This window comes from Polypterus senegalus, chromosome 5 (assembly GCF_016835505.1).
Source record: "Polypterus senegalus isolate Bchr_013 chromosome 5, ASM1683550v1, whole genome shotgun sequence".
NCBI lineage: Eukaryota > Metazoa > Chordata > Cladistia > Polypteriformes > Polypteridae > Polypterus > Polypterus senegalus.
The window spans coordinates 185,943,153-185,961,267 of record NC_053158.1 but is presented as its reverse complement, the minus strand read 5'-3'; the positions used below and the strand labels follow the sequence as shown (position 1 = coordinate 185,961,267).

General features: G+C 42.1%; 1 protein-coding gene across 2 annotated transcripts in view; it reads left to right on the top strand.

The window, feature by feature from the left end:
- LOC120529699 (1-phosphatidylinositol 4,5-bisphosphate phosphodiesterase gamma-1-like) overlaps positions 1–18,115 on the top strand; it is a 224,286-nt gene that overhangs the window by 191,173 nt on the left and 14,998 nt on the right. For both annotated transcript variants that reach the window (XM_039753754.1, XM_039753755.1), the window contains 6 exons: positions 1,913–2,009; positions 2,901–2,967; positions 5,854–6,017; positions 12,951–13,047; positions 15,184–15,408; positions 16,306–16,454. In XM_039753754.1, the coding sequence (XP_039609688.1) occupies positions 1,913–2,009; positions 2,901–2,967; positions 5,854–6,017; positions 12,951–13,047; positions 15,184–15,408; positions 16,306–16,454 (799 nt within the window). The remainder of the gene's footprint in view (positions 1–1,912; positions 2,010–2,900; positions 2,968–5,853; positions 6,018–12,950; positions 13,048–15,183; positions 15,409–16,305; positions 16,455–18,115) is intronic.

Here is an 18,115-nt window from a genome sequence, read left to right as displayed (position 1 = left end):
GTGGTCTAGAGAATCTGTGTCTTCAAGCTCCCAGTGTCCTTTAAACTGTCATATGCCTTTGACTCAAGAGCAGCTTTGGCCTATAGCCACTCTGACATAAGCACCTGATTGATGCAGAGCTGCAGAGATGGCTGTCTTTCTGATGTTTTTTTCCATCTCAGCAAAGGACTTCTGAAGCTCTGTTCAGATGACTGTTGGGTTCTTACTCAAGGCCCTTCTTCCCCAGTTTTTAGTTTAACAAGACAGTCAATTTCAGGAAGAGTCCTGGTGGATCTTAACATCTTCCTTATCATAATGATTGAGGCTCCTTGGAACACTCAAAGCTTTCGAAATATTTTAATCATCTTTCCCTGATAGGGGTGGAGTGGTGGCTCTGAGGATTAGAGATCTGTGTCAGCAATCGGAAGGTTGCTGACTCGAATCCCGTAAACATCAGAAGTGACTCTACTCCGTTGGGCCCTTGAACAAGACCCTTAACTTGCAGTTGCTTCATCCTGGGGAATGATGTTAATCTGCATCCAGCCTTTCAAGCAGGTCCTATAGCTTGGGGGTTGGTGGCAGGACTGGCTCTCCAGCCACCCTTCAAAAAATCTCCCACTGTTCCAGTATGGTGCTGAGGTGTGGTTCCCAATCCAGGAGGTTCACTCTGAGGTGGGTGTAGCAATGCACTCTTTCCCTGATCTGTGCCTCATCACAATTTTATCTTGGTGGTCTACAGAGAGCTTGTTGGACTTCATGGCTTGATTTTTGTTCTGACCCCCAGTGTGAATCGTGGGACCCTACATACACGAGTGTGTGCCTTTCTAAATAATGTCCATTCAAGTCAGTTTGCCACTGGTGGACTCCAGTCAACTTCTAAACACATATCAAGGAGAAGACAACCAAACAGGGAGCATCTGAGCACAATCTGGTGTACCATAGCCAAGGGTCTGAGTACTTCTTAGAAGGAGAGATTTCAGTTTTATCTGAAGATATGTTATCACTTTGTCATTATGGGTTATTGAGTGTAGGTTGATGGGCAAAAACAGCAAATTTATCAATTTAAAACTAAATTTACAGTACAATAAAGTTGTGCCGAAAGTGAAAGGGCTCAGAATACTTTCTGAATCTGCAGCATGTTTGCTGAACATTTTCACTGGTTTGCTTAACACTAGAATTACCAGAGCCTACGAGAAAATTCGTAAATCCGGCCCACCTTAAATCTCTTCACACCTCTCCATCAGCGTCTTTTGTCCTGTAAATGTGCCGATTAAGACAAGCAGCAAGCAGCCTGCTATTCCATCCCTTCACCGTCGTAGAACGTTCACAAAGTTCTCCCAGCTCATGCCTTGTTTGATTATCTGGGAGTGAAGTGCTGGAGTTTTAGAGTAGAAATAATACAGTAGATTGTTATTTGGAATACATGCATTTCATGTGTGTTCCGTTTCTACAGTAATCTGTGTAAACACATTGTTAAAACAGAAAGTTTTTCATATTTTAGTAATAAATGTTACAAAATGTAGGCATAAACTATAGAATGTGTGAAGCCTGAAGTCCAAAGATCACTATAATTTCCACTCTAAAACTCCAACACTTCACTCCCAGATAATCAAACAAGGCATGAGCTGAGAGAACTTTGTGCATGATCTGTGGCGGTGGGGGATAGAGTAGCAGGTTGCTTGCTGCTTGTCTTAATCGGCACATTTACAGGACAAAAGACGCTGATAAAGAGGTGCAAATGGATTTAAGGTGGACCGAATTTTCGAGTTTTCTCGTAGGCTCTGGTAATTCTAGTGTTAATTAGTTTTATTTCTCTGTGACAAAAGCAAAAGAAGAGCTCCATTATAATTCAAATGTAATTCTTTTTATTTCTCGACTAATTCACTTATAAGTCCATTGACAGTGTACTGTATGTATTTCTGGTGACCACCAGGTGGCGTGGTGATTATGGAGGAAAAAGGCAACTTTGGTTTCCGGCTAACTATGTAGAGGAGATCCCCTCATCCTCCACCCAAGAGCAAGATGAAGCAGTGAGTATCACTTCGGTTTATTGATTTGTTGACGATTAGCGTTTTATTTGCCCAAAATGAGCATGATTGGATTTTGTTTTATGCAGTTATAGTCCCGTATTATAAAGAATTGCAGTGTTTTACCCTTTAAATGAAAAACTGAACTGGACTGACTGAATACATTGGGTTACATTTTTGCCTAATCCAAATCTTTGGATTTTCAAAGGCGGCAACGCTGTTGGCCACCTTCGTGGTGGCACTAAGGCTGCGTCCACATTATGACTTTATCATTTAAAAACAGCTTTTTTAAATGAAACTGATCCCTCTACCGGGTGTCCATGGGATTTATTGGAGTGGGTGGTCGCTCCTGCTCCTTGGGACCCTTCCCCGTGAGTGCCATCCGCTGGCTCCACATGTGGTATCATTCCCCACCACTTGCCTCCCTCCGACTCCACCTCAGTCCTGACTCCTCTTTCTGCTTTTCTTTTCCTTTTAACTTCCCGACTTCTCATTTCTCTTTTCATCTCCCTCTCATTTCTAACTCAGGCTCTTTTACACTAACTACAATTCTCAGAGTGCCAATGTGGAATAGCTGAGCTAATTAAGCAGTCGGCCCACCTCCCGCGCTGCCCCCCATGCCACAGCAGAATCTGCACCCACAAAGCCTGAACTGCACTGTGTTTAAAAACTCACACACTGCCACGCACCACCACAGACACCCATAGGGGTTATTAGACAAACGAAAGCCTACATTGGAGTGCTAATGAGAAAAGGCATTCTGAAGAGCCGACACTTCTCTCACTTGTCCAAAGTTCCTGGCCGTGTCCGTTCTCTCTTTTCATTATTTCTACCTTCTATAGTATTGCAGATCCTGGTCAAATCCTCAAAAGATGATTTTGCTTTGTTTTACAGTCAGCAGAGAACAGTCCTCTTGGCAACTTCCTTAAGGGGTTCATTGATGTCCCCACCTGTCACATAGGTGAGTGTCACCGATCGGGACCTTTTGTTTTGTTTTTTTGCCATTTGCACTTACTTGATTTGCTGAACTTATTTTGACAGCTCAATTTAATGCCTGCTTCAGGTCTCCCCCGAATGAATGTCTTGTGTGTCTCATGGAGCCTTTGGTGGTGTAGCCATGTCTGCCATCATGGACTGTAGTGGAGATCTCTGCAAAGTGTCCATACTTACTACAGAAAGACAAACAGATGAACAAATCCTCATGTGCTTAAGAGAAAACAAGGTGGCTCCTACCAAACTACCTGATGATTCATTATTATTATTATTATTATTATTATTATTAATAACTCTAATAAGCTGAATTACTTCATACCATGTGCCCGATGCCATCCATAAATGCAAAAACGTGTCTTTAATTTACTGGCCACTTGCTACAAGTGCTGCCTGAATGGCTCCACAGACCCGGCTTCTGTCCTCTGAGTATTCCAATTTCATCAGAAGGAGTTCTGTGATTGAAAAATAAGTTGGCATGTCAGCATGTCCTTCCAGGGACTGGCATCCAATCTGCCAGCCTATATTGAAAAAGCGGAGTTCGGAAAATGAATACACAAGTGCTGTGAGTCCGTCTGTGTCTCACATCTCCCACCCTGACCCTGCTCATTTGACACCCGATAGCTAGATGGATAGATAGATACAGTGGAACCTTGGATTGCAAGCATAATTTGTTCCAGAAACGTGCTTGTAATCCAAAGCACTCGTATATCAAAGCAAATTTCCCCATAAGAAATAATGGAAACTCAGATGATTTGTTCCACAATCCAAAACTAAACTAAAGTAAAAATTCATTAAACAAATTAACCTGCACTTTACCTTTGAAAAGAATCATGGCTGGTGTGAGTGAGTTTCTAAACTCTTGTGGGATTCCACCCAACGGGACGACACGCGGAAGAGCATCCCGAAGCAATCGCAGTCTCCCAGCGCTGTAGCAGTTCACAGTAAAAGCGAATCCGAAAAGATCGCAGACATGCTATCATCACCTGCCCGCAAATGGGTGATACAAGGAATATTATAAATGCAGGGCACAGGATTACTTGGCCAGTAACCTTGGCATGGCCCTGCCTGACTGCTGTGTCTGTGTATAGCAGAGCGGCAGATCCCGCTACAATAAATAACCGCGCTGTTCCTGTTTCAAGCTGGTGTTGCTAAAGTACTGAGACTCAGCTTTGTGTTTTGGGGTGCAAGACAGACTCACACGTCACAGCACACACTCATGGTCACAATGCTGTAGTAAACAGTGTACGCTTGTACGGATGTTGACTATATGAGTGAGGCACGCCAAGTGATGATTACCCACAATCCCACAGCGAGAGAGAGAAGAACCATCAGCTCAGTTGACAAGACGCTCGTCAGACTATGCGTATACGGACTACTCATATTGCAAGACCTCACTCGTTTATCAAGTCAAAATGTATTAAAAATTTTAGCTCGTCTTGCAAAACACTCGCAGACCAAGTTACTCGCAATCCAAGGTTTTACTGTAGATATGAAAGGCACTATAGATAGATAGATAGATAGATGAGACCCTGGACCAAGAAAGACAGCAGTCCACTTTAGGAATTAGGAAGGCTATTCTACCACAGAATGTAAGATCCACCAGTAAAGGGCTTCAGGGTCAACTAACTACTGAGGAAATGGAGACACATAAAGAAAGACATCCAGTGCCACTACAGCCTACCAGAAAGTATTTTGGGTCACCTCAGTTCACAAAGAGACTTCCGAAACTAATATAATTCCCAGAAGCCTCTGCAGATACATAATCCAGAATAATTTTTCTGGCCACTGTCAGCCTGGAGGGTTATTGCTGTAGCTGCATCTTTTCTAGGTTCAGGATCCAACATGAGTTAAACGTGTAACAAAAGGAATCTCTGAGTCCAATAAATAAAAGAAATCACAAAAATTCAGAAAAAAGTTATTACATGCAGAATAAAAGGCAAAAAAGGAAAAAGGTTTCTTCTCTGTTTCATTACAATCTTAGCTTTCGCTTGTTAAATGTCAATTGCTTTCTATACTTAAAGGTTGTTACTTCTCTATGGCAAACTTAGGCTTCAATTTAGTACGTCAGTATGTTCATTATGTTCAGTGCAGTTTAAAACTGTTTGCCCTCCATGCCTTACCAACTGCAAGACAGATCATAAACTAAATTAGGTCGTAGTCAGAAGGACAAGAAATATTTAGACAATAATATATATACAACAGATATTTATTAAAATGTGATAGATAGATAGATAGATAGATAGATAGATAGATAGATAGATAGATAGATAGATAGATAGATAGATAGATAGATCTTAATTGCCTTTTATTCAAAAGCTGAATAAACAAATAATATTATTATATTATAACAAACAACAAACCCCACTCAAATGCACACCAGAATGACTAAGAATAAGGAATACTTCTGACATGGCAGTCCCAGTCCCACTGTGGCATTATGCGGGTGTTTTGCCGTTGGTATAAAGGACCCCCAGTCTTGTTTCTTGATGCACTTCTGCTGAATAATTTGTTGGCTGGAAGTCCTCCGTGTTGTTGTGTCACAGAGAGGATGTACAGCGCTGTTCATAATGATACTCAGTTTTGTTTTTCGTCTCTCCTTGGCTTTTATCTCCAGGGGGCCCAGAGTGTACCCCATAACTGAGCCTGCCTTTTGTGCTTTGATGAAATGTGTCCAGCTAATCAGTTTTTTCGGACCATGTTACTTTTGTAAATGTTTTCTGTTTGCTTGCTACCTCTTGTACCCTCCCAAAGTGCAATTCCCTGTTCTCCTCAGTCGTCCTCACTTGCTTTACCTCTGTGCCCAGCCGGTCTGTTTGCCTTTACCACTGTCTGTCTGCAACTCCTCTGTTGACAGTGGTGCACAAGGATGGAAAAAGTTCGAGACCCTTTGTCTTCACCATCCACTCTCAGCAGATGTCCCATCCCATCCAGATGTTAGACGTAGCTGCCGACACACAGGAAGATCTTAACGACTGGGTGGCAAAGATCCGTGAGGCTGCGCAGAACGCTGACGCCAGGGTGAGTTTACGTTGCCTTAATATGGCTTGATTTGGGACATTTTGTACATTGTAGAAAGTGGAGGTGGGCGCATGTAGATGAATACATTAAGACCCTCAGGTGAGTCTGACTGGCAGTGCTAACTCTGCTCAGTTTGTGTGTGTGTGTGCCTGGTAAGGGGCAGGGTGGGTTTTTGCCTTGCAGATTGCTGCTAGGGTACACCCTGTAATGAGATAACTAGCTCAGAAAATGAATGAATGAGTGAAGATCCTGAGTGCTTTGCCAGAATTTCCAAGATGAGGTCTCTGGTGGCCTTGTTTTAGTTGTGGGTTTCCTAAACTCAGTCTCAATGCACCACTTTTACTAATTTATTAATTGGATTCTAATTCCTGCCTGTAAGTAGGTTCCTAATTAAGCTAAACTTTCAGCTTTCACTTTGTGGACCATGGGGTGGTCTTGGGCCATCCATAAACAATACAAAGCAATAAAACTTCATTTTGTGCAGCGCTCTTCAATGAGTGCTGGCTGATGGCACTGTGAACAATCCTCATTTAAAATACAAATACAAATTATACTGCGGTCCCGGGGTTTGTTTCCTGCCTCGCGCTCTGTGTTGGTTGGGTTTGGCTCCAGCAACCCCCCATGACCCTGTAGTTAGGATATAATGGGTTGGATGATGGATGGATGGATGGATACAAATTATACTAATTATTAAACTAAGAAATATCCATCCATCCATTTTCCAACCTGTTGAATCCGAACACAGGGTCACGGGGGTTTGCTGGAGCCAATCCCAGCCAACACAGGGCGCAAGGCAGGAACCAATTCCGGGCAGGGCGCCAACCCACCGCAGAAATTAAGAAATATTACACATACAAAACACAGAAGGTGTAAAAATATGGATTTATTATAAAAGGTGGATAATTGAACAGCGTGGAAACAAAATGTACCAAAAAAGAAGAAATGAAAAGAGACCTGATGCCCTGACAGGGCATTTCTATTCACTGGGCACCCCCTCTGCCACATCATGTGAGTGGTCCATTGGCCCTCAAGCCCTACTTAACAATACTCGTCCTCCTTTAAGGCCATTGTAGTCTTCTTCTACACGTTCTAGCTACCTGCCCACCTCCCTTCTTTCCCTCCTTCCTCCTGTCAGTTGAACCATTGCCTAATGCACACTTCCCAGCTCTGGCATCCCCACTACACTGAGTAGAGGGGGTGATGATTTTGTCCTGTTGCCTTGACTCCCGCTTTCCTTTCATCCCTCCATCCATTTTCTACTGCTTTTGTGGGTCACATGGGCTGCAGTCTAAGCAAAGATGACCGGGCATCCCTTTTCCCAGCTTACTTCCTCCAACCCCTCTGAGGGATACCAAGGTGTTTCCGGGGCAGCTGGGAGATATAAGCAAAGAGAGATACTGTATACAATCAGTGCATGTCCTGGCTCTGCCCTGAGGTCTCCTCCTGGTTGGACATGCCTGAAACACCTCCTCAGGGGGACGCAGGCCCGGTTCTGCTGGTTGTGCAAAGGGTGCATGCACAAAGGCGGTCAAACACGGCCGCCCTCAACAAAATGCAGGCTCGTCTTTTCCCGTCGAATGTCGGTAACTTGCTTCAAAGAAAATTCACAACACGTGAATTGTGGTAGCTCAAGTACGCAGCACATCAATCAAAAGTTTTTGTAGTGTTAATCGGAATTTTACTGATGAATTAGTTAAACTTGTCGGCAATACGTTAAATGCGTAAGTCAAGTTTTCTTCTACCTACGAAGAAATTTTCTTTAATTTTTTTTTGACATTAAGGAAGTTGCGAAAATTTTAAATTTTAAATACACTGGTTTAGAAAACGAGTGAAGGTATCATAGGGTGAGGGGCGGCTGAAATTAAATGGCACGACGGCGGCTTCGCCTCTAGGACCGGGCCTGGGGAGACGTCCTATTCAGAAACATCTAAACTGGCTTGTATCGATGTGGGGGAGCAGCATCTTTACTTTACACTCGTCCCAAATGTCTGTGCACCTCACCCTGTCTCTAAGGCCGAGCCCAGACAGCCTGCAAAGGAAGCTCATTTCTACCGCTTGTACAGGTATCTGTGTTCTGATTGTTTCAGTCATGTGATCGAGTTCTTGTAGTCATGTGATCGAGTTCTTTCAGAAATTAGCCACTTGTGCCCATAGGTAAGGGTGGGAATGTGGATCGGCCTGTAAGTTGCGAGCTCTGCCTTTTGGCTCAGCTCTATGTGACATCTACTGTGTTTACAGATATTTATTGAAATAGTAAATGACATTTAGAATGAATGCACGAGGACGTTGTCAGAGGGGATCTAGACGCCTTTCTTCTTATGTGAGCGTCACACAAGCTCACAAGCTTTTTGCTGCAAATTCAGTTTTGGGCAAATCGTTTTGCTGATCACTAATAATAATAATAATGATAATACATTTTATTTATATAGCACCTTTCCCATGCTCAAGGCACTTAACGTGGTAACCATGGGACTCGACAGACGTTGCTTTGTGAGTGTCATCACAAATCAGGCCATTATGGAGTAAGCAACATACTAGTTTTGGATAAAAACAAACAGATCGCTTGCTTGTGCTTGTTTTGACTTCTTGAACTTTTTTGGCTCTGGACCCTCGCCTGTATTTTTGCCTTTTGTTTTGTGTTTGATACCTGAGACACTTCACATAACGTTTGCAGCTCCATTCTATTATTTTCCCAACTGTCCATTTTAGGGCAATGCTTGATTTTTTTCAGCAGACACATAATGGATGGGACTTCTGGGTAAACCCCAACAATCATCATTAAAAGGTCTGAGGAGTCTCCAAACTCCTACACAGAGAGACAGAGCCATAGGGAGCCCTGAAAAGTTGTCAACCCCAGTGACTTATGGGATTTCAAACTCACCACAGCGAGACTCTATTGTCCTGCCTAGTGACCTAAGGAAGCCCTAACTGGAGTTAAACTCAAGACTCAAGTGCAGCCCTCTATTGGTCATGAGGTTGCTACTGACCTTGCAATCGCAACATGCAGAGATATCATCTCTGAGTTTAGCTTATTTTTCTATCGATTACAGATTTATGTTTTTAATAGTGATTAAAAAATGAAGCCTCATGAAGCTTTGAGGCTTTCTTTCTATTTGTGCCGAAAAAGATTTGAAGGTTTAAAGCCTCAGCCCCAGTATGAACAGCGACACCTGGTGGTTAACTGAGGTCAAGGCAAGTGAAGCAACACTCACTGTTTTAGTCTCATGTCACCAGTAAAATGTCAGAAAAGTTTGTGTTCATTTTATTCTGCTAAGGTCCTTGTCCATTTAGACTATTTAATGAATACACAATCATTAGACATTAAATAATGAATATATTTCTTAGAGGAGACTTTGGCACTATACCAGAAGTAAGTGTTCTGTGCCATCTCTACAAGAGGATAGTAGTATAATGGCAGACTTAATGTGCAAATACAAGACACATCCCAGATTCAATTTAAGAACAAATATAACTTGGTTGGGCAGCACGGTGGCGCAGTGGTAGCACTGCTGCCTCGCAGTTAGCAGACCTGAGTTTCCATGTTCTCCCCGTGTCTACGTGGGTTTCCTCCCACAGTCCAAAAACATGCAGGTTAGGTGCATTGGCGATCCTAAAATTGTCCCTAGTGTGTGCTTGATGTGTGGGTGGGTGTGTGTGCCCTGCGGTGGGCTGGCACTCTGCCCAGGTTTGTTTCCTGCCTTGCGCCCTATGCTGGCTGGGATTGACTCCAGCAGAACCCTGTGACGCTGTGTTAGGATATAGCGGGTTGGAAAATGACTGACTGACTATAACTTGGTTTGAGTATGATGGATAAAATGTCTGAAGCTTTATTTCAAGCAGATTTAGGATTTAGAGAATTTTTTTTTTTTTTAATTTTGAATCACTGCACTAAAAAGACATACCAGAGATATTGCCTGCTGCAGCTTTACAATGGTGACGCAGGTGTCTCAACATGGATGACGTGTTGTTGTTGCAAGACAGGGATGGGCAAAGTCAGTCCCAGAGGGCCGCAGTGGCAGCAGGTTTTTATTCCAATCCAGCTGCTTAATTACAAAGCAATCCTTGCCAATAATTTAATTTAATGGCTTGTTAGTGCTTTAACTCTGCCATTTCAGGTCATTCTCATATTGTAGATTTCCAAGGATGTCATCCAAATGATCTGAAGTCCAAAACTGATGAGTTATTCTCAGTCCTTCACTTTTTTCTCTTCACTTTCCTTCCAACTATTTAATTAAACCAAATAGTGCACAATAAATACACACAGAGGTGTAAATGGAAACAAGCTAAATGGAGAAATGCTGGTCTCTTTTGTCATTTGTAACTAATAAGGAGCAATTAAGAATTATTGCTTAAGCAATAAGGGCTTCTTATTGAGCAAATGGGTTGCAGCAAAAACCTGCAGCCACTGCGGCCCTCCAGGAATGACTTTGCCCACCCCTGTTGTAAGACAACTCTTGCGTGCACAGCAAACACCGCACATACACAGTATTGTATTATTGAGACAGGATAATTTTATCATTTCTATGGAAGCCAAGAGAGGAGGTACAATGTCATTATTTTTTTTAAATTGTCTTCTCGAGATAACAGACTAATTTTATCGAGATGTCGAGAAAATGAAAATTTGTTTTCTTGAGATAACAGAATAATTTTATCGCTATCTTGAGAAAACGAACTTAACCTTTGCTCCTGGCATCAGGCTCGCTTAGATTGCGACGCCTATACAGCTGAAGCCTTGCTAAACGTCTTCTTAAATGACGAACACTAACGTTATTATTTTCTAAACTAAGGCATAAACATATTTCAGCCTGCGTTGTCGTGGCGAAAAATTCATCATCAGAAGGCTTTTTACCTAAAAATAAAGGCTATTAGGACTCGAGATAGACAGACAGAGTTTTAAGGCTTTATTGCAATAAATCAACAACACGGACTCGACCCAATACAGCCGAATGAGATTGAGCGACGATCATTACAGCCATTGAAGCTTTTATAACAATTTCTTATCATTTTGGCTCATTCAATTAGCTCATTCTGCACCTGGTTCAACTGTCCATTGTTCCTCTTGGTGTCTGTTTGGCTTATTCTGATTGGTCTAAGACTGGGTGGAAGACTTCCTCTTTCCATCTTTGAACTTTTCTGATGTAATTTCCTATCTTTTCTAACCTTGCTCGAATGAGCTTGTTTGCTTACCTCCGCTGACTCCCTTTTACTCCCATCCGACCAAATCTTGAGTTTCCATGGGAACCCTTATTATCTCCTTACTATTCCTATTAGACTGGTCTCCTTGTGGAATGCGTTATCTTTCTATTCTGTTCCCATTTTTTCTAACTGGCCAAGGCTTCTTATCGATATATGGGTTTTCCTCTCTTAGGCTTTCCAAACTTTTTACTATAGTGACCTGAAGCTTAAGCTTTAATTAAAAAGAAGTATAGTATGTGCTTTCATTTGATCATTGCTTGCCATGCTTGATTTGTCTTAATTTCTACACTAAAGTTAATTGCTAATATATTCTTCTAATATGTTTGCTAAAGCCTGAATTTGCTAAGATTTTCTCTTCATGCATTACAGTGTGACCTTGCTTGCAGCAAAGGCCTTTTGTTGCCTTTCTGCTGATTCAGCAATCCAGCTGCTTTTAGAGGCCCCCTCTCTATGTTATCTCTTCCTAGCCTTCACAGAATCACAGGTGTCCTCAAACTCTTATCCTGTCCAAAACTGGTTTCGCTGCATCAATTTAGCTGTTCTTTTGTTTACTTTGGAAAATTTAATGTAAGCCTATAAAATAATGCAATATAACTGATTTTTAATTAAATATTTGCCAGATCTATCGTATTTGCTTTTATATTCTAATTTATGTTTAATCTAATGTATTAGAAGCTTTTAATTACTTTTTATGACTTTATATGCTAATTTGCTATTCTCTTATGCTAATAAAAAAAATTTTCCTTCTACAGCGTCAGCCCTTGATTGAACAAAAATGTGACGCGCTGATCAATACAGTTCTGTTCTTCTGCCATTTCAAACATGACATGGCTTCAATAAGCTAGACATTAAACGTTAGATACAATTATTTCATAATTTCGAGAAAACAAGATCTTTTGTTTCATCGAGATCTCGATAAAATTAGTCTGTTATCTCAAAAAAAAAACAATAAAAAAATAACAATATTGTACGTCCTCTTGGCTTCCGTACATTTCATTTAACAGTGTAATAAAATTCTAAACAGAACATAAAATGTAGACCGTAAGGAGGCAACATATTCTACCTTATTCGGTAGTATGAGTGCTCCCAAACGTTTGAACACCGTTTTCCGCTGTTAGTCGCCATCTGTCACCAAAGTTCTGCAGATCTCTCTCTCCCCACAACCCAACATCGTTGAATGAGAATTACGCATTGTATTTGGGCTGCCGGTTAATTTAGCGCCAAAGCTGTCAAACTGATGAAGTGCGCTGTGAAGTACTGATGACGTTCGAAGCTTCAAACGTCACAGGTCACGTGACAGCAGTATTTTGCCACAAGTTCCGACACAGTGATTTCACTCACTACGCTTCAGATTGACTGACACAAGCTTCGACATTTTGGTATCATTTTCCCATCTCTAGTTTATAATCACAAATACTTTTTTCTAAAATTATTAGAGATTCTCTCTGCTTTCCTTCACATTGTCTGCTATGATGTGAATCGTTGTGAATTAGCAGCTCCTTGTTAGGACAAGTTGTTATCGGCACTTGTGTCTGCTGTCGGTTTCAACTGTAATTTTTGGACCAGGTTTGGGAAACACGCCGATAGACGACGGAGCAGACACTCCTCTTATGCTCCGTGTTCATTTTTTTCTTAATAAGTTATACCTCACATTGTTTTCTTCTTTTCTTCTGTAGTTCAAAGTTCTTGGTTTGATCAAAATAAATGATTTTCTTTTATTCCCTTTTATTCTATAAGATGCAAGAAGGCAAACAGATGGAACGCAGGAAGAAGATTGCGCTGGAGCTGTCCGAACTGGTTGTGTACTGTCGGCCTGTGCCTTTTGACGAGGAAAGTAAGAGAAACTCTGTGTCTTCACTTAGCCATTAAAATAAAAAGGTTACATAAAAACAAGACAACTGCTTATTCATCCATTTTCTAAACCAGCTAATCCAGAGCAGGGGTTGTACAGAAGTGGGAGTCTAACCCAGCAAGCAACAGGCACAATCCGCAGACCGTCGCCAGTCCATTACTGGGTGCAAACAAAGATCAGGGCCAATTTAGCATCACCAGTCCCCGTAACATGCATGACTTTGAACTGTGGAAGGAATCCCATGTGGATAGGGGGAGAAGATACAAACTCCATGCAGGAATAGCATCCATTTGGACTTGCAGCTCAGTGTCTCCGCTGCTCTGTTCATACAGACGGCCATGCTGATATCCCTGCCGTCACATTCACTGAGGCGCCATACTGTGTCTTTGCCTTTCCATCCCAGGGCCTCCTGGTAGCTTCAGCAAATAAGTTAAACTGCTTGTTATAAGGAGATATGACGTTTCCCAGCACTCATTTTACTCTGCTTATATTTTGGGCACAACTGGAAATCTTAAGTTGTTTGAATAAAACGTGTAACTTTCTCTCCTGTCTTTTCTGCTACTCTGTCAAATTTCTAATTAAGTAAAAAGAAAAAGGGACGTTATAAACTACAGTAGCGGTCAAGCCTGACAGTGGTTAGGGTGAACATATGGGAGCTGGAGATGGGATTTGGGGCATTCAGTTTAGGTCTACCTAGTAAATAGTCTGAAATGTAAAATGGAGTCCCCCGGACGTGAACCCTGGAGTTCTTGTTGCAAGGCAGCATTAATTTATCTTGTGCGTTTAGCTAGAGAAACCTCCAAATAGTAAACGTCTAGTCCAAGTGTTTCCATATTTCAACAATACCAAGTCACACTACATTACTTTTACATGCAGCTTTGTCATGGGGGACGCACACACAGACATTGTGGTGTTGTGGTTAAGGCTTGGGACTTCAAACCCTGAGGGTGTGGGTTCAAATCCTGCTGTCGACAACACGACGAAGTCACTTCATCTTACTGAAAAATGTTATGAATTGTATCTTAAATGTTAATTGAGTCTTAAAAGTCGCCTTGGTTGAAGGCATCAGTCAAGTCAATTAATGTAAAAATCAAAGGCTGCTTCACCTCTCTTCTTTTATTTAACTCTGGGAGCAATCAGAAGAGCAGCACTAGATGATCATAAATCTCTGCACAGGACATATTTGGTTAAGGATTCTGAGATCCATCCATTTTCCAATCCACTGAATCAAAACACAGAGGTCTGCTGGAGCCAATACAGGAAGCCAGCCCACCACAGGGCATACACACAAGGGCCAATTTAGAATCGCCAATGCACCCAACCTGCATGTCTTTGGACTGTGGGAGGAGACCCATGCAGACACAGGGAGAACATGCAAACTCCACGCAGGGAGGACCCGGGAAGCGAACCCAGGTCTCCTTACTGCGAAGCAGCAGCGCTACCACTGTGCCGCCCAAGGATTCTGAGATGTATGTGTTAAATCATTAAGTGCCTAAACAGTAAACAGTAGTAAAATTTTAAAATCAACTCTGAATAATAATTCTTGACATTTATTTAACGCTTTTCTCACTACTCGGAGCACTTGTAAATCTTAACTGCAATGGGCAGCCAGTGCAAAGACGCCAGAGCAGGTGTAATATGTTCCCTCTTTCTGCTGTGTTTCGGGGCTCTGCCTTCAGTATTCTGGACGAGCTGTAGACGTTCTATTACTTTTGTAGGTCCTCCAGTAAAGAGGGCATTTCAGTAGTCTAGCCGAGAAAAAACAAATGCATTAGTAAGTATTTTAGAATCTTGAAATTCAAGGTAGGGTCTTTATCTTCAATTCACACATTTTTGACAATTAAAGACTAAAGGAAAACAAAATTGAAAGGACCTTCTCAAGTCAATGACATGTTATAGAAAAAGCAGCAGCAGACTGGCTGACATAAACTGCAAACGCACTCACTAGTGCTTTACCCTTCACGGTTATGTCAGGTTTGGCCCGTATAACTGCTGACAATTTACAAGGCTGCTCAACTCTTGCATTGCATCTAAGCCAGGAAGAAGACTAACTGTCAAGAATCCAGTGATCTACAAGCAATGGTCAAGTCTAACTGACTCCTTCTTTTCTTTTCTCAGAGATTGGTACAGAAAAGGCCTGCTACCGGGACATGTCTTCATTCCCTGAAACCAAGGCAGAGAAGTATGCCAACCGTAGCAAGGGCAAGAAGTTCCTGCAGTACAATCGAAGACAGCTGTCTCGCATTTATCCCAAGGGTCAACGGCTGGACTCATCCAATTATGACCCCCTTCCTATGTGGTTGTGTGGAAGTCAGCTGGTTGCCCTCAACTTTCAAACCCCAGGTAGGCATTTTTTATGAGAGCAAAGAACATTTAATTCCTTGATATGATCTTAGTTATTGTGATATTCCCCACTGATTACCCTTATTTGCTTTTCCTAGGGATTATATGATCTTAACAGGTTCGTTACCAGGTTGGTCTACTGTTGCACATTAAGATTAACACACACATACATAGATATATGCATACACACAGACCCTAACCACAAAAGCACCGTATAAAAGACGTGTATACATGGACGGTATTCCCTAGCACTTTAACCCACACCAGTACCATATGAATAACACATGCACAGTCCGCTTTCCCTAGTACTTCAAGAGACGTACAGTATGTGTCATAGGCACAAACAACGTGCGATGTCTTAGATATACTGTATCTCAGACCTAAATATAACCTTCGGTCTTCAAGAATATACAGGCTCAACATAGTACACCAGTAGTCCTGAGCAGTGAGGGGTGAGATTTGTGGGAGCGTTCCCTCCGAAGACACACGACGACGAATCCACCACTACTCACACGACAGGCAGGCACAAGGAAGTCCATTCATCCTGTCGAGAAACAATCCAGGGTATAAATGACTTCACAGAGGTTACGTTGGACGGGACTCTGGGATACACAGAAACACAGACCTCCTCTTGCTGCTTCGCCGGCAACTTTTCAAGTTTCCCGCTGGCTCTTCTTTCTCCCCAACAGCCCCTGCACCTATTTCAGACATCCAATGAGGGCAATACCCTTTGGGGCTGCTGGGAAATGGAGTCCTTCCAGAGGTAGCACTACTACACACTCACTGCACTCACCAAACGGTGCACTCTGGTGTAGCTTGGACATCTCGCTCCTAAAAACCTTGCTAGACTAATCCTGGTCATCTCCAAGATTGTGTACATGTGGTTTGTATTTGCAGATAAGCCGATGCAGCTGAACCAGTCGCTGTTCATGCTGAACGCCCGCACTGGATACGTCCTGCAGCCTGGCATCATGAGGGATGACCTCTTCGACCCTTTTGATAAAAGCACCCTGAAACTGGTGGAGCCCATCACCATCCAGCTGCAGGTCAGTCCTGTTTCAGTAAATCTGGGTTTGACGGTAACACTTCGAATAGCCTCAAGATTTCTAAAAACGAACATCTGAGACCACAAGGCCTGGCCGAGCCTCTAGAAGTCTGCTGCTCTCCCTTAGAGGACTAAACGTTTCACTCATTTTCAGTACCTGATTAGCTGATTCTGTCCATAAGCACTTAAACTGATGCACTGAACCTTTATATGTGTTGGCACAAAGGGCCACAGTAAAAGTGACCAAGAGCCGAGGTTGGTACATAGCCAAACTATCTTAAAATGCACTAACTGGCTTGCAGTGGGCACCTTGGCATGCATTTTAAAACATGCAAAATGTAACCAGCTAAACGCTAGGATGGATGCTTAATATTGATGAACAGAACTTAAACCCAAAACAATATGGCTTTATTCAAAGTAATCAGTGATAAATGATAAATAAGGCTTTTTAATTTCGGGTGGAAATGGTATAAGTGGAACTGGAAAATGAAAAGACACAAACTGGGGTGGGGGGATAGAGTGAGATGGAAGCTGTCAGGGAGGAAAAGGGGTCATATAACAACTGTGCCACCTGCTGAAAACCAAACCCTGCAAATGTTACACACTGTGTGACCCAAAAAATGACGACAGCCACAGTCACACACAGGAAGGCAGGCTTGAGGAGTACGGCCGCTTGTTACATTTGCTCTGCACAATTGCAGACATTAAACCAAAGTCTAAGATTGTTTGTCTTTCATGTTTAAAACCTCACAATGCTGAAAAGGTTTCTGGAAATGGAGGTCTAGGACCTTCCTGTCACAAATACAGACAGAAATGCAGTGCCTATAAAAAGTATACTGATCACCTCAGACGTTCTTACATTTTGTTTTTTAGAATATTGGAACAATCTGAATGAGAACAGGCCATTTAGCCCAACAAAGCTTGCCAGTCCTATCCACTTAATTCTAAATAAAACATCAAGGGGTTGAGTTTTAAATATCCCTAGAGTCTACCAAACTACTTATTCTATGATTCTGTGGTTCTCTGTGTAAAGAAAAACTTCCAAATGTTTGTGTGAAATTTACCCTTCACAAGTTTCCAACTGTGCCCCCGTGTTCTTGATGAACTCATTTTACAATAACAGTCTCGATCCACTGGACTAATTCTCTTCATAATTTTAAACACTTCAGTCAGGTCTCCTCTTAATCTTCTTTTGCTTAAACTGTTAAGGCTCAGCTCTTTTAATCTTTCTTCATAACTCATCCCCTGTAGTCCTCTAATCAGCCTAGTCGGTCTTCGTTGCACCTTTTCTAGCACTGCTATGTCCTTTTTGTAGCCTGGAGACCAAAACTGCACACCGGAGTCCACATGAGGCCTCACCAGTGTGTTATAAAGCTTGAGCAGAACCTCCTTGGTCTTGTACTCCACACATCACGTTATATAACCTAACATTCTGTTAGCCTTCTTAATGGCTTCTGAACACGGTCTAGAAGTTGATAGCGTAGAGTCCACTATGAATCCTAAGTACTTCTCATAAGGTTTGGTTCTGATTTTTAGATCTTCCATTGTGTGTTCAAAACTAATATTTTTACTTCCTATGTGTAATACTTTACATTATCTGACATTAAATTTCATCTGCCACAAATCTGAGAAGCCTGTCTACTATCCAAGTCCCTCTGGTAT